At 44.8% G+C, this 23,354-nt stretch overlaps 1 protein-coding gene across 1 annotated transcript in view; it reads left to right on the top strand.

The window, feature by feature from the left end:
• LOC141101443 (ATP-binding cassette sub-family C member 5-like) overlaps positions 1-23,354 on the top strand; it is a 206,767-nt gene that overhangs the window by 114,718 nt on the left and 68,695 nt on the right. The window contains exons 15-21 of the mRNA XM_073590542.1: positions 12,046-12,115; positions 14,790-14,869; positions 14,951-15,053; positions 17,283-17,464; positions 19,149-19,295; positions 19,485-19,614; positions 21,803-21,956. Of these exons, the coding sequence (XP_073446643.1) occupies positions 12,046-12,115; positions 14,790-14,869; positions 14,951-15,053; positions 17,283-17,464; positions 19,149-19,295; positions 19,485-19,614; positions 21,803-21,956 (866 nt within the window). The remainder of the gene's footprint in view (positions 1-12,045; positions 12,116-14,789; positions 14,870-14,950; positions 15,054-17,282; positions 17,465-19,148; positions 19,296-19,484; positions 19,615-21,802; positions 21,957-23,354) is intronic.

Genomic DNA, 23,354 nt, shown 5'->3' with positions numbered 1-23,354 from the left:
TGCAGGGAAGGGGAAGTGTGTGGACGTGAGAAGGGGAGCTGGAGGATGAGCAGAGTTAAGGCTCACTCCTAGCTGGAGCGCATGGTCCGGATTCCGGTCTCCGAGTTTGTAGGGACACTGACGTTCCTGCAGCAGAAACCGGGGGAAGTAGCAGCTATAAATGCTCTGTACCCAACTAAGGCTCGGAGGCCCCAGCATTGACGTGTGCGAGGCAGAAGGAAAAGGCTACAGCTGTCTGCCATACAAGTAAAGTCTGAGGAACATCTGTTAGACAGGATGCGTTTCAGTGAACCACGGTCCTGTGAGTGCTTCCCCCACAAGCGCTAGAAAGGAGACGTTCAGGAAGGTACATGTTGGCGGAGTGTTGGAAGGGAGCTTTCCATTCTGGTCCCGGAGGTTGGCAGAGGTCCTGACCCGGAGGACACAGCACGGAGGCAGGCATCTGTGTAACCTGCAGACTGTGAGTAAAGCTCTGGAACTGCATGCTCTGGTGTCCTACAGTTATTCCAGCACCGCTACATCTGGGTACCAGCACCTACACCGCCTGTGCCTTTCCCCATCACTACATCTACACTTCCCTGGGACTCCAGCTCCACCTGTGGGGAGCTTCACCATCTTTTCTGCACAACACCATCAGTCCCAGAGGATCTGCATGCAGCGTCGGCCTAACATCTATGTTGCCGAACACCACAGGTGGCGTCAAACTATCTATATAAACTCTTTACCATTATACCACGCCATTTACATGGGCGCCCAGGGACACCGTCCGGGTCACCGCTGCTGTGACACATCCCACTGACACCGGCCCGGTACCGAGTACCCCACAGCCCTGGGAGGGTGACCTATATGCCGACTGCTGATCGGACGGCGTTATTCCCACGAACCTCCAAACAGCGTCCCTGAAGGCAAAGTTTTTGGTTTCCGGGGGCAGTATGATTGCAAAGCTGAACCTTAAAGGAATGTCCAAAAGGGCACCACCAGGAGTGGAGCCTGTGGCTTAATTGGACTGCACCCGGGAAACCACTACCATACAAGCTACAGAAAAGATGGACAGATTGCAAGCTTTGTCGATTCTGTGTGTGGTGTGGTATGTCCGTTTGTAGTTGTGCTAGCGATTTCTCAGCTTTATTCCGTTAACGACCGAGACTCCGGCATGGCCCCGCGGTACGCGTCAAGCTTACTAGAGGGATACGCGAGGCTGTGGCACGTGAGATCGAGCAATAACAGATCTAGCATTCCAGTACATGTCCGGGGCTGCATGCACGCTACACTGAAAGGACCAGCTTTTGTCGCTTACAGGTGCAGATAACCTGCTGAACTCCATTAGTGATAGGGATCTGGGATTCAGATTATTCCCCGCGAACGATGATTTCCCAGTAAGTTCAGGTCAACCGCAATTCCGGAGTTAGGCCCAACCGTCATTCCTGAAAAAATTACGTGTCCAAACCACAGGTGCTGTAGCTTGCTTAACAGCTCGGCAGCCGTTCTCAGGCCCAGTATGGTGGAAAGTTGATAAAGGGTACAGTTTCACCAGATAACACGTATATATGTAGCCTAGTTTACACATTAAAAATATATGTCTATAGATCAGGAGGCAGACTCAGATGTTCTCAGGCCCAGTATGGATTTGACCAGATTGTACAAAGTTGAGAAAGGGTACTTTTTCACTGGATAGCAGGTATATATAGCATAGTTTAAACATGTAAAATCTCCGTGTTCTCAGTATGGATTACACAGCAATCTAAAAAGTGGAAAAAAGAAAATGCATTTGAGGCGTACACAACTATATACTTTTGGTGTTATTTTTAAATCTTCATATATATTTCTGTCTCAGTAATACAGTCCAGCCTCTCCGCAATAGGAAATGAGATGCATACAATTAGTGACATAAAGGCTATTGATTGCAAAAATCTAGGAATTATTATTCACGGGAAAAACTTCCGTCACAATTCTCATAGGCGATGCTGACCCTCAATTAATTTGTGTGTTGAGACAGTGAAAACATTTTTTTGTGAATAAAGTCTTGCTGTATCGCACTTCCGTTGATTCCATCACTGTTACTCATCTCAATCCAATTTTTATCACAGGGAGCGATGTAAACATGGTGCTCACTGGCTATCATGATCTGTCACGTAACTTTGGAGTGCAAAAGACAGAAGTCACAGGCCGTAGGCGATTCTATTTGATTGGCATGAGAGGGCACATTTTGAAATGTGCGCCGGAATGTCACACGTTTGTGAGTAGGAAAACTGTGAAAGCTGATGATAAACCACCACTGCATGTAATTGTGAGTCGACGTCCATAAGAAATGGAAGACACTGATCATCTGGAGCTAGAGCCCGGCCAGCAGGACAGGGCATAGCTACATCTTAACCATCATCTTTCAGTTCAATCAATTTGTAGTGGCAGTCCCAGTGAAGGATTTGACAGCCCAGACTACACAGCGGAGGAGCAGGGAGAGGTAAACATTGCAAATGCTGGGGCCCTGCCCAAGCAAGGGGGGCACACTCGTGGGCGTCGGTACTGGCACTGGGCCCCTCATAGTACGGCGGTGTGTCTGACAGCGGGTGTGCACCACCACTGTCAGAGACACTTGATTGCACTATGAGGGACCCTATGCCAGTGCCCGAGCCCAAGAGTCGGCCTACCCACCTGTCCAGGGCAACGGCACTCGCACGGTTTTGTGGCTAGGTGGTGACCCCGGCCATGGGGGGGCCACCCACTTAGGGAGGTTTACAAAGTGGCATATGTAGATGTGGGTCATTAAGCTGCTGCAAAAGGCGAAATAGGTCAAGTTCGCGGAATAGGAGGAGGACTAAAGCAAGCCATTTTTCTGGCAACCTATGTGTCATCAAGGGAAGGTGGGACAAAATCCTTGGAAACCCATGCATGGTTCATTTTAATGAAGGTTAGATCATCCACATTTTGGGTTGACAGACGGGTCCTTTTTTCTGTCAGGATTGATCCAGCTGCACTGAAGACTTTCCGATAGCACACTTGCAGCTGGGCAAGCGAGCTCCTGTAAGGCATATTGTGCCAATTCAGGCCAGGTGTCCAGTTTAGCGGCCCAATAGTCAAAGGGGAATGACCTGTGCGGGAGAACATCGATATGGGAGGAAAAGTAATTGTTAACCATAGTTGACAACTGCTGTCTCCTGTCACTTTCCATCGATGCAGTATTACCAGTTGTGTGAGCGGTCCGTGAAAAATCAGTCCACAACATTGTCATGAAACCCCTGTCTCCAACGCCACTTCTGCTGTGTGCACCACGAACACCTCTGCCAAGCTGCCCCCGGCCCGTATGGCTCGTGTGAGAACCATCACCGCTGCTGTGTGCTGGGAATGCCTCAACCAACCAGTTAACCAGAATTGCTTGTTTAGTAGCCAATATTAGGTCAAGGTTCTCCTGTGGCATGATGTTTTGTAATTTGCCTTTATAGCGTGGATCCAGGATGCTGGCCAACCAGTAGTCGTCATCGTTCATCATTTTGGCAATGCGTGGGTCCCTTTTTAAGATCTGAAAGGCATAATCTGACATGTGGGCCAATGTTCCCGGTGTCAATGATGCACTGCGAGTGCTGGGTGGAGGAGCACTTTCTGGCAAATCCACATCCCTCCAGTCACGCACAAACCCTGTACCAGACCTTGCCACGCCAACATTTTCACTTGCCCCACGAGATGCATCCTCCTCCCCTAAGTAATCATCCCCATCATCATCCTCCTCCTCCTCTTCTTCCTCCACCTCGTCCAGGAGAGGTCCCTGAGCAGACAATGGCTGAATGTCATCAAGGATTCCCTCCACCTCTTCCTCCTCGTTAACATTGGCTGCAGACGCCTGCTCCTTAAGGTGCGTCAAAGTTTGCATGAGCAGACGCATAAGTGGGATGCTCATGCTTAGGATGGCGTTGTCTGCGCTTACCAGCCGTGTGCATTCCTCAAAACACTGAAGGACCTTACAGAGGTCTTTCAGCTTCGACCACTGCACGCCTGTCAACTCCATGTCTGCTCTCAAAGTGCCTGGCCGTGTATCCTCCCACAAATGCATTATGGCCTGCCTCTGCTCGCACATCCTCTCAGCCATGTGCAGGGTGGAGTTCCACCTTGTTGCAATGTCGATAATGAGGCGGTGGTTGGGAAGGTGGAGCAATACCTGCAGCTTCTGCATACGAATGGAGTGTACAGGCGACCGGCGGATGTGCGCGCACAGTCTTCGCACCTTCTGGAGCAGGGCTGTTAACTCCGGATAATTATTGAGGAAGCACTGCCCCACCAGGTTCAAGGTGTGAGCCAAGCAAGGTATGTGGCTGAGTTTTGAAAGGGCTATGGCTGCCACAAAATTACGGCCGTTATCACTAACTACCTTGCCTGCCTCAAGATGTACACTGCCCAGCCATGACTCAGTTTGTCGTTGAAAGTACTCGGCCAGCACCTCGGCAGTGTGTCTGTCGCCCAAACACATCATCTGCAACACAGCCTGCAGACGCTTTCCACTAGCTGCTCGATAGGGGGACACCTCGTGTGCAACAGTGGCAGCTGCAGATGGAGTGCTCGTACGACTGCGCTCTGTGGACGAGCTTTCGCTTCTGGAGGAGGAGGAGGAAGGTCGAACGCCTACAGTCAACTGTTTCCTATACCGTGGGCTAGGCAGCACTGTCCCACCACCGCTGTCCCCTGTGGACCCTGCATCCACCACATTAACTCAGTGCGCAGTGATGGACACGTAACGACCCTGGCCATGCCGACTGGACCATGCATCAGTTGTGAGGTGCACCTTTCCACTCACTGACTGCTTGAGTGCATGGACAATGCGGTCTTTCACATGATGGTGGAGGGCTGGGATGGCTTTGCGAGAGAAGAAGTGGCGACTGGGTAGGTCATAGCATGGTACTGCATAGGCCATGAGTTCGCGGAAAGCTGCGCTTTCCACCAACCGATAGGGCATCATCTCTAACGAGATTAGTTTGGCAATGTGGGCGTTCAAACCCAGTGTACGCGGATGAGAGACTGTGTACTTTCTTGACCTACTCATAGTGTCTGGGAGGGTGAGCTGGACTTGAGAGCTGCATATGGTGGAAGTAGCAGTGGACAGGGTGGACTGAGAGAGGGTTGATGATGGTGATGGAGTTGGTGTTCTTTCTGATGGCCTAGATTCAGTCTTTTGTTGATATAAGAGTGGGATTCCCTGACTGCTGTGGCCTTGCAACGACACCTCAACATTTGCTGCTGTGCTAACCGGTGGGCTTACAGTGGGGGAAACAAGGTAGCATTGCTGACTACCTTCTTTGTGATCAGTTGCACATGTGGTACTTGAGGTTTGGTGTTGTGTCCACGCTTGCAAGTGCATGCTGGTTAAATGTCTAAGCATGCAACTGGTATTCAAATTTTTCAGATTTTTCCCTCGGCTAAAGGTCTTTGCGCTCTTCTTACAGATAACCTTGGCCTGATCATGAGGATTTTGTTCAAAAAAGTGCCATGCTGCACACTTCCTACTTTGGCAGACATTTTGTGGCCTAGCACGCTGTGATATTTTGACCCTCTGGACAAGCTGTCCAGCAACTCTTTTGATTTTTGGAACCTGTCTTTGGAGTGCTCCGGGCCTGCCAGATAACAGCTGTTGCGATGTCGATGTCTGCTGTGGATGCTCCTCCTCCTCATCTGAGCTATTGGAAGCAGCACCCTCTTCCCCCAATGGATGCCAATCTGGGTCAACAACTGGGTCATCCATCACCTCCTCTTCAATGTCATGTGCACCTTCCTCTGTGTCACCGTGTATGGTGGTATAGTGTGCGGGAAGGGGCACCTGAGTCTCATCAGGGTCAGAAATTTGGCTCTGTACACTGCGAGGACAATGTAGTGCTCTGAGTGAATGTACCAACAGAATCATCTATCAGTGGCTGTGCATCAGTGCACTCCATGTCAGATTCATCTTGGCTTGGGTAATTCACCATTTCACTTGATAATCCAGGCATGGTATGTGAAAACAGCTCCATGGAGTAATCATTAGTATGGCCTGCGTCATCCTTCAATCTTGGTTGGGGTGAAGGACACAAGGAAAGGTATGGTTCTTGAACATGAGCCTCCACTGACGACTCAGTGCTTTTATTTTTTACAACTTCAGAAGAGGAGGCGATAGAGCTGGAGGCTGAGTCAGCAATGTAAGACAAAACTTTTTCCTGAAGCTCTGGCTTTAAAAGCGGTTTGCCAACTCCTAGAAAACTAAGCCTTCGAAGCCTTGTGGAGCCAGACGATGACGCAGGCTCAACACCTCCTGCATTCGGTCCTATTTTGCTTTTGCCACTACCATCAGATCCACCACCAACACCATCATTACCAGCTGCCAACCCCCGCCCAATTCCACGGCCTCTTCCACCAGCCTTCCTTATTTTTGGTAGAAATGTAGACAAAATCCAACAAACTATATAGTAATGTAAAACAAGGTACAAGGTGTCTATAGGACAGGGGAGATTTTGAATTTCTGCACACACTTGTGGACACTGGACACTTTTGGATTGTGTGAGGCCCACTGAATATCACAGCGCTATGTCACAGGCTCGATGTCGCAGGTGTGAAAAATGTCACTAGAGGATAACAGAGATTTTGAATTTCTGCACACACTTGTGGACACTGGACACTTTTGGATTGTGTGAGGCCCACTGAATATCACAGCGCTATGTCACAGGCTCGATGTCGCAGGTGTGAAAAATGTCACTAGAGGATAACAGAGATTTTGAATTTCTGCACACACTTGTGGACACTGGACACTTTTGGATTGTGTGAGGCCCACTGAATATCAAAGCGCTATGTCACAGGCTCGATGTCGCAGGTGTGAAAAATGTCACTAGAGGATAACAGAGATTTTGAATTTCTGCACACACTTGTGGACACTGGACACTTTTGGATTGTGTGAGGCCCACTGAATATCACAGCGCTATGTCACAGGCTCGATATCGCAGGTGTGAAAAATGTCACTAGAGGATAACGGAGATTTTGAATTTCTGCACACACTTGTGACACTGGCCACTTTTGGATTGTGTGAGGCCCACTGAATATCACAGCGCTATGTCACAGGCTCGATGTCGCAGGTGTGAAAAATGTCACTAGAGGATAGCGGAGATTTTGAATTTCTGCACACACTTGTGGACACTGGACACTTTTGGATTGTGTGAGGCCCACTGAATATCACAGCACTATGTCACAGGCTCGATGTCGCAGGTGTGAAAAATGTCACTAGAGGATAACGGAGATTTTGAATTTCTGCACACACTTGTGGACACTGGACACTTTTGGATTGTGTGAGGCCCACTGAATATCACAGCGCTATGTCACAGGCTTGATGTCGCAGGTGTGAAAAATGTGACTAGAGGATAACGGAGATTTTGAATTTCAGCACACACTTGTGGACACTGGACACTTTTGGATTGTGTGAGGCCCAGTGAATATCACAGCGCTATGTCACCGGCAGAAATTGGCTAGTGTATGACAAACTACAAGGTGTATATAGAATTGGGCAGAATAGGAATCTCCCTAGAGTGTAGGTCTGTAAGAACGGAACAAGTCCTCGACTTATCCTTACAGAGCGACACACAGATAGCTTCACTGTGGCCGTAATAACAGCCGTTACACGGTACTGAGAGAGGAGCGTGCACGTACACGACTGTCCGGTGTACGTAAAATTGTCAAGCTCCGTGTTTTTTAAGTATACGGACTGACACACGCTGTCTCTCTATAGTTTTGAATGTGATCAAACAGCAAATATATTTAACTGTTTGAAAACTAGACAAAACTAGAAGGTGCAGGTCTGTAAGAATGGAACATGTCCTCGACTTATCCTTACAGAGTGACACACAGATAGCTTCACTGTGGCCGTGATAACAGCCGTTACACGGTACTGAGAGAGGAGTGTGCACGTACACGACTGTCCGGTGTACGTAAAATTGTCAAGCTCCGTGTTTTTTAAGTATACGGACTGACACACGCTGTCTCTCTATAGTTTTGAATGTGATCAAACAGCAAATATATTTAACTGTTTGAAAACTAGACAAAACTAGAAGGTGCAGGTCTGTAAGAACGGAACAAGTCCTCGACTTATCCTTACAGAGTGACACACAGATAGCTTCACTGTGGCTGTGATAACAGCCGTTACACGGTACTGTGTGAGGAGTGTGCACCGCTGTATGGTGTGAAAAAATGCATGCTCAGTACCTCACCAGGACAAAAAAAAAATTGGGATTGCTTTTAAAAAAGCAGTTTGCAGAGCAGTGGGTAAACAGCAATGCAGCCGTCAGGAAGCCTTAGAAGGCAGCCTAACAACCAACACCGCTGATCCAGCAAAATATAGCCTCCACTTGCACTGCACACACAGTGACTGGTGTGTTGTACAGGCAAAATCGCTAGCAGCAGAAGCAGTTTTTGATGTCTTCTTCCCTGCCTAACGCTCTCTCCCTACAAAATCAGCAGCAGCAGCAGCTCTCCCTATTCTGAGATCAGCATGAGTAACATGGCGGTCGGCGTGCATGCCCTTTTATACCCCCTGTGTCGCCCACCAAAGCAAGCCAATCACTTGCATGCCCTTCTGAAAGATGGTGGTGACCCCTGCCTATGTCATCACGTTGCCCACAGTGTCCGTGGATCCTGATTGGCTGAAAAAGAGCGCAAAACAAACTTGTGAAACGCGACTTTGGCGCTTAAGTCGCCGACCTCGTGGCCAACCTCATCCTAGGGTCGGGTTTCGTTTCATGAAACCCGACTTTGCCAAAAGTTGGCGACTTTTGAAATTTATTGACCCGTTTCGCTCAACTCTAGTTATCACTTTAAGCTAATGACAGAAAGGTAGAAAATGTGAAAAAGGAAAGATGATGAAACTTGCACTTTTGAATTAAGACTTTAGATAGTTAACTAAGAATTGTTTGCAACGTTCAAAGATGAGTGCCTCTCATATTGAGAAGATTAGTATAAGAAATGTTTATTCAGCAATATAAAAAATTGTATGTTCCTGTATTGTTAACTCTGTTTGACTTGCAGCCTGCAGACATGCTGTGTTTAACGGGGGGGAATGTGGCGCCCCTGAGGATTCAGTTGCCACAGAGGTACTGCACCTCCTCCTGAGGTGTGGTACCCCACCATCCAGGTAGGTTGGAGGCTCCTGACCACGCTCCAACACCTGCATCCCACACAACACAGTAGTTCAGCAAAGCCACATTGCGGCTCCCTGCTTGGAGTGTAGCAAGGCACCTTTGGTGGCTCCCTGCTTGGAACACGAAACGTGCTGGGAGGCGGGTGGAGTTAGAATACATAAAAGAGCAGGAAGGTTTAGGATTTCACGTCAGTCAGTCAGTGGGAGAGAGTGAGGAGAGAAGATCCCTGGGAGAGGGATGGAGGAAGGAGGTGCTGCAGAAGACCTCAGTGACCTGGGTCTGCTGGCATGGGAAAGGAAAGAAGGAGAAAGACATTGAACAAAAACCTGATCTTCCATAAGAAGGAGAGACTAGTACGGAACGAAGGAGTAAAAGGGAACAGAGGACGTGGGTTAGGAGAGAACCCTGCCTAGAAGTTCTAAGCGCAGGGCCTGGTCCCCGTGGTTGTATGGATACTAATGGTCCTACAACAGACACCGGTGGAGTAGTGAGCTGTAAATGCACTACTCCCATCTAAGACTTGGGGGCACAACAGCAACTTGGATAGTGAGCCGGGACTCAGGAGTAAGGAGTCCCCGAAGCAGGCTACAGCTGTCTGCCGTACAAGTATGGTTCTTGGGAACATCTGTCAGGAGGAACTCCAGTGTAACTCAGTACTAGGAGTACTTCACACCAAAGGCGCTATAAGAGGAGACATTCAGAAAGGCACATGTTGGCGGAGTGTTGGAAGGGAGCATTCCATCGGACCTGGAGGTTGACTGAGTCCCTGACCCAGAGGACACAGCAAGGAGGCAGGCACCTGTGTGTACTACAGACTGTGAGTAAAGCTTTGGAACTACATGCCCTGGTGTCCTCCAATTATTCCTGCTCTAACACACCCTGTACTACTACATCGGGGTACCAGCTTCTACACCGCCTGTGCCTCTCCTCTAACCCTACATCTACACTGCCCTGGGACTACAGCTCCACCTGTGGGGAGCTACACCATCTTGACTGCACCACACCACCAGTCCCAGAGGATATGCATGCAGCGTCGGCTTAACATCTCACTTGCCGAACACCACAGGTGGCGTTATGAACTATTCCATTAACTACATTCCACCATTCAAACTTCCCCTATTAATTGGGCGCCCAGGGCCACGGACCGGGTCACCGCTGCTATGACACATCCCGCTGACACCAGTCCGGTACCGAGTACCCCACAGCCCTGGGAGGGCGACCCATAGACATAGAGTATTTCTATAAGTTATCAAATAAGGAAAAATGCATGGCATACAGTGGCATCCATTGCCAATGTATTATTAATGGATGCCTTTTTATTGAATACAGTAATCTGCCGTACTATTCCATACAGCATAAAAGGCGTACTGATACATATTGGCCTCATGGAGACCAAAAGACACTCCACCAGGTGATTGGCCTATTAATAACTTTACTAGAACTTTGCCATAAGTGCTAAGAGAGCTCTTCTGCAAACATAATCATTCCTATTATTTTTGCTCCCCCTGTCCGACTGTTTCCAGTTACCATATTTAGATGGATGTATAATTTTAAATGTCTATAGCTATACACCACATAGAGTGTCTTCTCATAAATGCCTGATTCTGAAGGCCATTTTCAAATATCCAACAAGAGTATTGTAGTGAATAGAGGTAGGGTTCTACTTACAGTACCTTCGAAAATTAGAGTGAATAGTGGCTAATGAAAGCTTTTTAGCACTAAATAATGTTTAAATATCCGGGACTTTGGCTACTGTATCTTTTGCTATGGGACTAAGATGATACCAAAAGAAGCCAAAAAAAGTGTACTAGTCCAAAATGTTCATAAATAATGCAAATATTTTATTATTAAAAGTTCATAAACAAAGTCATATACAGAAAAACACAGGGGAAAAAATCATGAGGGAATAATGGAACAAATGTGCAAAATATGCTGCTATAAAATGAAGGACGGAACACCCCACTGGAAAAAAACCCACAAGAGCTATGTAGTGTATATATATGTATATATCTCACAGAGGAGAAAATCTCAATGCTAGAAAAAGAGCCAAGTCTCATAGGTAACGACTACTAGTGCAGGTGTCCACCCCATATCCATAAATGATTGCTAATGTGCTGGTGCAATATGTGGGCATATGGACAGCGTTACCTGTGTATCCAAAAAGGCTCAGCTACTAGAGGTGGTCCAGGGAGGTGTACGCGTCCACCCCAACGCACGTTTCAGCCTTTGCCTTCGTCAGGGGACTAAGATGTATTGTCGACAGAGCAACTTCTTCTCTGCCCTACTCTGCTCTGTCGTTGAGTGACATCTCTTTTGCTTTACTGACAGAGGGTCACTGCCCAATATCACCCTGATTGACAGCCGGCTCCTTGCTGCCTTTCTACATAGAGCCAATCAACATGACGTTGGTAGTGACGACCCGATGGCAGAGCAGACTGGTAGAGTAGGTGCTCCTCTACTGATGAGATGAAATGAAGCTGGAGAGCCACTGCCTAAACTGCCAGAGATCATCGCAGGGCAGAGAATATAACTACCTGCCTGTTATTTCTTAGCCCCATAGGAAGAAATAACCAAAATCCTGGATAACCCTATTTGATTTCCTCTGTCTATATGCTGTTGGGGAGCTGATTACTTGCTGACAGGTCTTCTGTAGATTATAGGTAATCACTGATGGATTAGATAGCTAGACACCCTGACAACTCAGGATATTTTTTGGTGCCTCTCGAAAATAAAATGGATTGTTTAAAGCAGACCACCTCATTAAGTGTTAAAATCATTCTGCATTTTTAGGACATATGGATATGCAATACAAAAGACATTGAAGAAACATGCATATGGCGACTTTGTACTCTCTCTTCTAAATTGCTTGAAAAAGAACTTTCTTTAACAAAAGAAAAATCATTTTTTACAGAATATAATTAAGGAGACTGCGCAATGTTCTGAAAAACTGATTGACGACACTCAACGGAATGTACATCAAGGTAACATAACAATAGTTATTTCAAAGTAGACAGTGGTAAAATTTAGCTTTTATTCAAGATCATTTCAAAACCACACCAATGAATGATATAGCCAAATCAACAGGTCTGTTGTACCCGAGGGTATATGATATTACATGAGATGAGCTTGTAAAAGGAAAAGTGGATAAAGACAGAGGCACTCACACTGTCCATTAACCTAGCCATTTTTATTCTGATATAGAAAATAGAGCATCTGTCCAATTCCTCAGTGTGGTGTTAGCGAATAATGGGTGAAAGTAAAGCAGGTTAACCTAACTAACAAATGATGTCAGGGAAAATTCCTCACTAGTGCAGCATGACCCTGTCACATCTGGTTACAGTACAGATGGCCCATTACAGTGCTGTTTGAGATGCATAGTCGAGAGTATTTAACATTCACCTGTAAGCCAGCAATGCAGCAATTATCACAACAGAGGATGTGCAGAAGTTTTTAAACTGAATTTAAGAGTTCAAGGCATGTAATGCCAAAAAAAAGGTTTCCTAGGTTGCCACCTAGTATTAGCTGAGGTGACACTGTGAGTTTGAAAGTCTGTGGTAAAAAAAAAAAATGCATCAAGCTGCATTGTGAGAACCTACCTTTAAAATACATATGTTGAAATAGGCCTCCCACCAAGAACATTTGGGGCATCATTGGTCGGTAATTTTAAAGGGAGCTGCCAGCAGTGGATCTTGATGATTTCTATGCCCAAATGCATTCAGGTGGCAGAACATTCCTCAGACAACCATAAATAACCTCATTGATGGCATGTCAAGTTTTGTAAGTGCATATATTTCTAAGTGTGCCGCTCATACTCAATGATGAATACATTTAGGTGTTTTGAAAAGTGTTTCCATTTTTTTGTTTTGTATAATATCCATTTTTCATCACTTGCATATTATTAACAAGTCTTTCTATTTAGTGAACTCTATAATTCCATGACTTTTGCTTTTCTGGTATTGTAGCGTCACTGTTGAGGAGTATAAATATAGGTCCAGAAATATTTGGACAGTGGGACAAATTTTGGTATTTTAAATGTTTGCCAAAATATATTGAAGATATAATTTTATATAATTAATATGGGCGTAAATTGCAGACTCAGCTTTTATTTGAGGGTATTCAAATCCTAGTTGGAGTAACTGTCTAGGAATTACAACTTTTCAATATGTAGCTGCCTATTTTTCAAAGGACTAAAGGTAATTGGACAATTACATCAAAGGCTGTTTCCACGTTAATGCATCAACAATTAAGCAGGTAAAAGGTGTGGAGCTAATTGCATGAGTTGGATTTGCATTTGGAAGCTGTTGCTGTGAACCCACAACATGCGGTCAAAGGAACTCTCAAAGGACGTGAAACAGACCATTATCTGGCTGGAAAAAAAAGAAGAAATCTATCAGAGATAGCAGAAATATATACACATTTTGCAAAAGAAGAACGCACTGGTGATCTTGGGAACTCAAAAAGGCCTGAACGTCCACAAAAAACAACAGTGGTGGATGATTGCGGAATCCTTTCCACAATGAAGAAAAACCCATTCACAACATCCACCCAAGTGGAGAACACTTTGCAGGACATATGTGCTGCTTTATATAAGTCTACCATAAAGGGAACACTTCATGAGATCAAATACATAGGGTTCACCACAAGGTACAAGCCATTAATCAGCCTTAAAAGTAGAAAGGCCAGATTAGATTTTGCCAAAAACATCTAAAGAAGCCAGCCCAGTTCTGGAAAAACATGCATGGGACATATGAAACTAAGATCAACCTGTACCAGAATGATGGGAAGAAGAAAGTAGGGATAGGGCTTGGAACAGCTCCTGATCCAAAGCACACCAAATCCTCTGTAAAACATGATGGAGGCAGTGTGATGGTGCTGGCATACATGGCTTCCAAGGGCACTTGCTTGGTAACTTGTGTTTATTGATGATGTGACTGAAGACAGAAGCAGGCTGTATTCCGAAGTGTACATGGCTATACAATCGGATCGGATTAAAGCAAATTCAGCACGTTTGATTTGACGGTGCTTCATAGTACAGATGGACAATGACCCAAAATATACTGTGAAAGCAATCCTGGAATTTATTAAGGCAGAGAAGTGGAATATTATGGATTGGCCAAGTCAGTCACCAGATCTCAACCCAATCTTGCATGCATTTCACATGCTTAAGGCAAAACTTAAGGCAAAAAAGCCCACAAAAAAGCAACAACTAAAGTCAGCTGAATTAAAGGCCTGGCAAAGTATCACAAAAGATAAAACTCAGCGTTTGGTGACATGCATGGCTTCCAGATTTCAAGAAGTCAATGCCTGCAAAGGTTTCTCTACAAAATATTAAAAATGAAAATTTTATTTATGATAAAGTTAATTTGTCCAATTACTTTTGAGCCGCTGACATGAGGAGGCTTTGTTGAAAAATGGTTGCAACTTCTAAACGTTTAACAGGATATTTTTGTTCAACCCCTTTAATTAAACCTGATAGTCTACACTTTAATTGCATATTGGTTGTTTCATTTTAAATCCAAAATAGTGGCATGCAGAGCATAAATCACGAAGATTCTGTCACTGTCTAAATATTTCTGGACCCAACTGTATATTAAACTTGCAAACTTAAACAGCCATAATATTAATGACTAACATTTAATGTTTTTGATATGACAGTAAAAGCCATGGATCCCGAAGAAGTGAATCTTATCAATGTATTGTCCGTGGATCACTCCATAAAGACACCTAAAATAGAAGTGAGAGAAATTGATAGCTCAAGTGAAAACAATGGAAGATTCTACAGTTATTAATTTTCACAAATCTTTCTTCTTTTACAGGCAAATCTAGCACAGGGTGATGGTACTGTGAATGGTAATGTAAAAGATTCAGAAGCCGATGTGGTAGTCGAAAGTTATGCTGAAGAGAAGGAGGTCAGGGGTGGTATGTATATATTATGCTGGATACGGAATTATATTTACATTGCATGCAAAGTTTTAACATCTATATATATAAATGCCTTATAGTGTCTGTCTGTAACCGAAATCGTGGGCCGCCAATTGGTCGCGGCCGCCAGGCCGCAACCAATCAGCGACAGGCGCAGCTGTTTATAATGGTAAGCTGCGCCTGCCGCCGATTGGTCGCAGCCGCCAGGCCGCGACCAATCAGCGGCAGGCGCAGGCCTTAATCTGTAAAAAAGAGAATTAAAATAAAAAAAAGTTATTGTCACCTTCCGACGGCCTCCTGTCTTCTTTCCATGCGCCCGGCCTCACGTTCCCAGTAATGATTTGCATTACCAGGATTGGGGGTTGAGGGGACCATGCATACCAGGATTGGGGGGTGAGGGGACCATGCATACCAAGAAAGGGGGGTAAGGGGACCATGCATACTAGGATAGGGGGGGTGAGGGGACCATGCATACCAAGAAAGGGGGGTGAGGGGACCATGCATACCAAGAAAGGGGGGTGAGGGGACCATGCATACCAGGAAAGGGGGGTGAGGGGACCATGCATATCAGGATTGGGGGTGAGGGGACCATGCATACCAGGACTGGGGGGGTGAGAGGACCATGCATACCAGGACTGGGGGGTGAGGGGACCATGCATACCCCAAAAGGGGGGTAAGAGGACCATGCATACCAGGATTGGGGGGTGAGGGGACCATGCATATCAGGAAAGGGGGGTGAGGATACCATGCAAACCAGGATTGGGGGTGAGGGGAACATACATACCAGGAAAGGGGGGTGATGGTGAGCATACATACCAGGATTGGGGTGTGAGAGGACCAAGCATACCAAGAAAGGGGGGTGAGGGGACCATGCATACCAGGATAGTGGGGTGAGGGGACCATGCATACTAGGATTGGGGGGTGAGAGGACCATGCATACCAGGACTGGGGGGTGAGGGGACCATGCATATCAGGAAAGGGGGGTGAGGGGACCATGCATACCAGGAAAGGGGGGTGAGGATACCATGCAAACCAGGATTGGGGGTGAGGGGACCATACATACCAGGAAAGGGGGGTGATGGTGAGCATACATACCAGGATTGGGGTGTGAGAGGACCATGCATACCAAGAAAGGGGGGTGAGGGGACCATGCATACCAGGATAGTGGGGTGAGGGGACCATGCATACTAGGATTGGGGGTGAGAGGACCATGCATACCAGGACTGGGGGGTGAGGGGACCATGCATACCCCAAAAGGAGGGTAAGAGGACCATGCATACCAGGATTAGGGGGTGAGGGGACCATGCATATCAGGAAAGGGGGTGAGGGGACCATGAATACCAGGGTAGGGGGGTGAGGGGACCATGCATTCCAGGAAAGGGGGGTGAGGATACCAGGCATACCAGGATTGGGGGGTGAGGGGACCATACATACCAGGAAAGGGGGGTGATGGTGAGCATACATACAAGAATTGGGGTGTGAGAGGACCATGCATACCAGCAAAGGGGGGTGAGGGGACCATGCATACCAGGATAGGGGGTGAGGGGACCATGCATACCAGGATTGGGGGGTGAGAGGACCATGCATACCAGGATTGGGGGGTGAGAGGACCATGCATACCAGGATTGGGGGGTGAGAGGACCATGCATACCAGGAAAGAGCGGTGAGAGGACCATGCATACCAGGATTGGGGGGTGAGAGGACCATGCATTCCAGGATTGGGGGGGACCATGCATACCCCGAAAGAGGAGTAAGAAGACCATGCATACCAGGAAAGAGAGGTGAGAGGACCATGCATACCAGGAAAGGGGGGTGAGGACCATGCATTCCAGGATTGGGGGGTCAGGGGACCATGCATACCAGGATAGGGGGTGGAGGGGTAGCATGCATATCAGGATTGGGGGTGAGAGAACCATCCATATCAGGATTGGGGGGTGAGAGAACCATACATATCAGGATTGGGGGGTGCATTATTGCATTATTATTAAATCTTCAAAAATAAACTGCATATATATTCTAGAATACCCGATGCGTTAGAATAGACCCACCATCTAGTTGTCATATATTAGTTAAGTTGAGATATTTACTTTGTTCTTTCATTGGTTTATTTAAAACATCAGAACATTTGTACATTTGGCTACTAAACCTAATTTGCAATGGGGTCTGAATAATTTTGATTGCAATTCTATAGGTTAGTGTGCCCTTTATTTTTTTTCATGTTCACAGGTCTAATGCAAGTAGAAGAGAAGGGCGATGGAAATGTGCCATGGAAGATATATGGAGCATACATTAAAGCAGCTGGAGGTGTACTTGTATTCACGATAAATGTTATATTATTTGTGATAACCACAGGAAGTGCAGCCTTCAGTAACTGGTGGCTAAGTTACTGGATTAAACAGGGCAGCGGGGTAAGAAAGAAATTGTTCTTCTGTCATTTATATGTACAGACCTACTCTATCTTGAGAAATTAGGACCATTGCTATTAATTAGAAAAAATTTGCAGGGCTCCGGAACATAGGCCAGGTCAGTGATCTGAGACCGATGGACGTGAGGCCTACAAATCTCCTTATCTCCCCTCATTCCTAGTCCTTGGTTTGATTAGCCAGCCTGGTGAAATATTGTGTGTGCATCACACCATGATAATAACATCTAATAAAAAAAAGAGGCCTTGGTGGTACAGTAGGTAAGGCGATTGGCAGGTCTCCTATCCAGAAGTCTCTATGGGTGGATGTATGCATTGGCATCCGTTCTCATTGATTGGTGCCCAGTCGGGCACATACCACCGACAGTGCACAAACTTAGTGTGGATCGAGGCTAACTGCTGCATTTGCACTTGTAGACAGCTAAGGCTAGTTTCACACTTGCTTATGGCAGAGATGCGGACTTCCACCGTGAAGCTCCGCCTACTGCCGTGCCTCCTCTGTTCAGCTCCGCCTACGTCGGCATGCGGCCTGCGCACCCTATCTTTAGCATTAGGTACGCAGACCATGCTGATATATGCAGATGCCTCTGCATGCGTCATTTTGACGGTGCGGCGACCACAACAAAATCCAACACGTTGCGTTCGGCACAGGTCGCCGCACCGTCAAAACGACACATGCGGAGGTATCCGCATACATCGGCATGGCCTGCATACCTAATGCTAAAGATAGGGTACGCAGGCCGCATGCCGACGTAGGCAAAGCTGAACGGAGGAGGCGCATCAGTGGGCGAAGCTTCACGGAGGAAGTCCGCATCCCTTCACAGCTCTGCCATACGCTATTGTGAAAAGAGGTTGCTTTTGCTTTATAAAATTACTAGCAACAGCAAATACTGTAGATGATGGACTGAGGTGCCAAGGGCCGACCAGAGACATTGACTCAAGGGGCCAACTGCTCAGCTACCGTACATGTGTTATTACATTACCCTTTATCACTATTTTTCCTATTCTTCTAAATAATATTATTGGGGTGCATTCAGTGAGGCACATCAGTACAGGGTGAGCTTACCCCATTCCCTATACTGTACCTCATACCCAATGTAATGAGGAGGATAGAATCTATGAACTAATTGAAACTGCTATGCTGGCATTTGGGAATGTGGTCTAAAGCTGCCTTTATGCCCCAATGGACTCATAATAATGGAAGGCTGTTGTTAACTTACAAGCCTTGGCATGTCTTGAGACAACACATGGGTTAGGGGCTTGCTCACCATTTTTTGGACTCTATATGTGATGCAATTGTTCATATAATTTTACTGAGTGGCACTTGTTTTGGTGTCATGTAAAACACATCTTTTTATCTATGTCTGTGTTTTTAACCTTCTTGGACTGTGACAAAGTATTTTTGTATTTTCTATAAAACTCCTATGATCCTCCTGTTTTTGCATAATATTAAACACTGGTCAAGGGTTTTACGGAATCACCTGCTCCTCTATGGTCTAGTATGAGCATGTGCAGGAGTATGATATACTATGATATTGTACTATATTGTCATCCTTTAGCTAGGCGTATTTATGCATTTGTGCAAACCAAACCTTTGAAGAGTAGTATTTTTGCTCAATGATTAAAAATGATTATATGTAATAATTGAGTTTATACTGTTTTATCTTTAGAACATGTCTGTTGCTACAGCAAATTGGACTCGATCGAGTGGAAGTATGAAGGACAACCCTGACCTGCATTACTATATTTCTATTTATGCCATGTCCATGGTGGCTGTTCTTTTAATGAGATTTGTACGAGGTTTTGTCTTTGTTAAGGTAAAGTTTATTTTTGCCACTAAACTATTACTTCTAAAGATTACCTTGGCATTGCCAACATTGAAACTGGAGGTGGCTTCTGATATAAACAGCTTGGTAAATCACCAGTTGTGTAAAAAGTGGTAGGCAAATTTTCTACAATGGTCACTTAGTAATTATCTCATTAGGTTTGCTTTTTCTTATATATAGAGTACCCTGAGAGCCTCAACGATACTACATGATCTTCTTTTCCAAAAAGTCCTTTGTAGTCCTATAAAACTGTTTGACACAACCCCTCTTGGTCGTATCCTGAACAGATTCACCAAGGATGTAGATGAAGGTAGGTACATGGGGTGATCCCCTAACACAACTCTGTTATAAAATTATGGTGACCATTAATGTAATACAAAATGAACATACTCGTCAAGTTTTGTTTTGGAGCACAATGATTTCTGTGTATGCCCCTGACACTAGTACTTATTTATACCATCTTATCAGCAACCACTTGTCAGACCAGTTATAACAAGAGTTGTCCTTAAATGGGTTAGATTCAGACAGGTGTTTTCAATACATGTGGTCATTTGTCCAATGTGACAAAGCGTTTCTAAATCCCAACCTACATGGTGAAATATTTCTGTGACCACAGAGTATCGCACTAAATGTGTCCACCTGTTGTACTTGTATAGAGATCAAAGTCTGTGAAAGCTAACAGCAATGTTCTTAGAGATATCTCATCTATATTTGCATACCATAGAAGGGAAAAAGCAGGACAAAGGCACAGCTGTATGAGCTCGGGTTAATGAAGCTGCACACACATCAGGGAACCCGGGTGCTACTTCCAAGGAAAATAGTCTGTATATCCATAGAGAAGAAAGTGGATAGGCACATTCCGTCCCGTGCAAAATAATCCTTTATTGTGGCATCAAGTTACCAACAGCAGGCAGATAAAACGATGGAGCAAGTACAGACGACAATCGTTTTGCGCTTACATTGCGCTTCAACAGGTCATATGTAGGACAAAGTTCACAACATATTTAAAAGCAACCATTGCCCTTGTCCCACCCACTAAACATCAGATGACAGCATCTCATTAATTATGAACAAGTGGAAAGCAAAAAAAATTGCAAAAGACAGACTTTTAAAAAGACAAATAAAAAAAATCACTAAAACACAGCCATGTCGATTTTATCATTGAAACCTGATGGACCTTGAGCACGAGTCTGAATAATCCATCTAGCCTCCTTTCTTAATAATAATTTATTTAGGTCCCCTCCTTGTGCAGGCATTTTAACTGTTTCAATCCCTGCGAACCGTAAAACTTCAGGATTACCTGCATGTTTTTTTCTTATGTGTTCAATTAATCTCGGGACCGCTTTACTTGAGGTGATGGAGTTAAAGTGCTCATGGAAACGTACAAATAAGGGACGAATAGTCTTTCCAATATAGTGAAAACCGCATGGGCAAAAAACAACGCATACAACGTAATTTGTGCGGCATGTTATAAAATCTTGAACTGTAACAAGCGGGCCCCTGGACACTATATCCGCAATTTCTTTTTCTCCCTCTAGCAAATGCCAATTCCTGTTGATCGCAGATCTAATTTGACTATCCATAGGACCAAACCTAAAATTAAAAATAAATCTTTTCTTTTTTGTTCTGTTGGACCTGGCATTTCTTGTCATATGAAGCACTAGGACAGTCCTCAACCCTCTTTAATGCCATGTCCAAAACAGATTTGGGGTAACCCCTGTCTGAAAAACATTTATAGAGGTCCATGGATTGTTCCTTAAACTAAAATTAAACTAATTTCATGTTTTACCCAATACTGATGCGTCCTTGTAGCCTAACGCTGTACCAGGGATTTTACATCGTAGTTTAAGGAAACTTTAATACTAACCTAGCACGACCTCAACTAGTTAAGGAAAAGACCTAGCACTGCAAGGGAATTTGTTTATGGTTAATAGAAGGTGCAGGAAGAAGTACGGGAGCTGCCACTCATTGAGTGAGCTGGTGGGTCTTTGATAAAGAAGGAGTACTGAGGAGCATCAGTCAGTTGGACATCTAACCTTGCAGAGGAAGAAATATACCCATCCTCCCTTCCATAAATGTTGTTGTTGTTTATTTTGAAAATTTTTGGTATTATCAAAGTTTTAATTCTCAATTTATGAGTATGAGAATTTGTCACAGCATGTCGGTTCTCTTCCATGCCCGGTCATGTGTTATGTTCAAGGCCCATTGTACAACAGTAGTTGGCTTTTGGTTGTTTTACGAAGAAAGGGATACAGTTTAGATTAAAGGGGCATAGATAGTTTTATTTTGTATGGATTTGTGGTAATAAAGCTGTGGACAACTCATTTAGTCCAAATAAGTGTTATAGTGATTTTTTTATTATAGGGATATTGGGGTCAAAGTAGCTCCAAGAACATAAGCTGTGTTGCTTAGTCTCATTTTGTTACACTCCTTTAAGTCTAATTATACTTCAGAAGTTAAATTTTTTATTTAATCCCTTTTTTCTGATGCTGTTACAGTTGACATACACCTTCCAAACCAAATGGAACAACTCATGCAGAATATGATCCTTGTCCTCTTCTGCCTTGGTATCATTAGCTCAGTGTTTCCCTGGTTTCTTATATCTGTGGTACCGCTGAGTGCTGTCTTCTACATGGTAAATAGAGCTTCCAGGTAAGGGCTAGTGACTTGTCTTCCAGCATCTGAATCTACTTATGATGGCTCTTTTGACTGTATAATCAAACATTGATCGAGTTTTTTCAGTAACTGTTAACAATATATTCAGATTTATGGTAAATGGTAGTTTACAGAGTCCTGATGATTATGGAGGGGTTTTCCGCAATCACTGTCGTTGGTGGATGAACTGCATTTTACGTTTAGAACGCATACCTGGGGCCTCGCAGGCCTGCTAGGTTAATTGCTTTCTAATTTCTGCAAGATTACTTTAGTTAGAATTCTGAAATTCTAGGTATTCCTCAGGTATATAGTTGTTAGTAATTTCCAGTAGTTCATATATTTTTATGTTACAGGCATTTTGGTATAACAACTCTTTTTTGGGAATACCCCATATTCACATACCTGGGGCCTTTTAGGCCTGTACTAGGTTACATGTGATCCTCAGTCTTTTTGTCTGTACTGTTGCTGGGGAAGACTTTGTCTTTATGACTCAGTCTTTATGACTCTGCTGTTGCTGTGAAGAGTGTGGATTCTGCCTGACTACATGGTCATGTGATCTTGGGAAGGAGGCTCCCTCACAACGTCATGCGTCTCTGACATCATCATAGGTCCTGAACACTGTTCATTGTGTGCTACTTGCTGAAGAGACTTTGGAGGGAGGAGTCAGCTTTCTTGTTTCTGGAAAAAGAAACTTTCTGAGATACAAAAATCCAGAGGCTTCTACTGCACCTAAAAGAAAGTGGTGACCTGCTGAAGGTGAGAGGAGGGGGGCTGCACCTTACCCTTAGCACACACACTAACAAAGAGTGTACAACCCTGATTGTAATCATTTTTTTTTCATTTTAGTTTACTGACATCTAAGGTTACAATGGCACAGTCTACGTACATCCAGGGGTTTGACTGACCAAGAAATCGAAGCAGTCATTTTTAATAGTGATGAAGACAGTGTACTTTCTTTGTCTGATGAAGAGTTCATGCCACCAGCTAATGTCTCTACTTCATCGTCCAGTGATTCTTCAGATGATGAAGAAGTCGTGGATCCAGCAGAACGTATAAATAGAACATCCAAAACTGTTTTTTGGAACAGTACTGCTGGGGTTCTTGGACGCACCCCATCACATAATATTGTAAGAGTTGCTCAAGGAACTGTAGGAATTCCACAATTCTTGTCCAAAAGAAATGTTTTCCATAATTTTTTTTCAGATCATATTGTAGATGAGGTAGTTTTGTGTACTAACTTAGAAGGAAAACATATCGCTTCAGGAAGACAAAACACATGGAAAAATATAACAAAAGAGGAACTGTATGCTTATATTGCCCTTACTCTTCTGGCAGGGTGTACAAAATCGTACGATGTTCCAATCAGAGAATTATTTCTGAACACTTTTTCAGATC

Source organism: Dendrobates tinctorius, unplaced genomic scaffold (genome assembly GCF_039654945.1).
Source record: "Dendrobates tinctorius isolate UK_male_01 unplaced genomic scaffold, ASM3965494v1 ptg000117l, whole genome shotgun sequence".
In the NCBI taxonomy this organism is placed as follows: Eukaryota; Metazoa; Chordata; class Amphibia; order Anura; family Dendrobatidae; genus Dendrobates; species Dendrobates tinctorius.
Note: the sequence above shows the minus strand (reverse complement) of the source record. Positions and strands in the feature narration are given on the sequence as shown.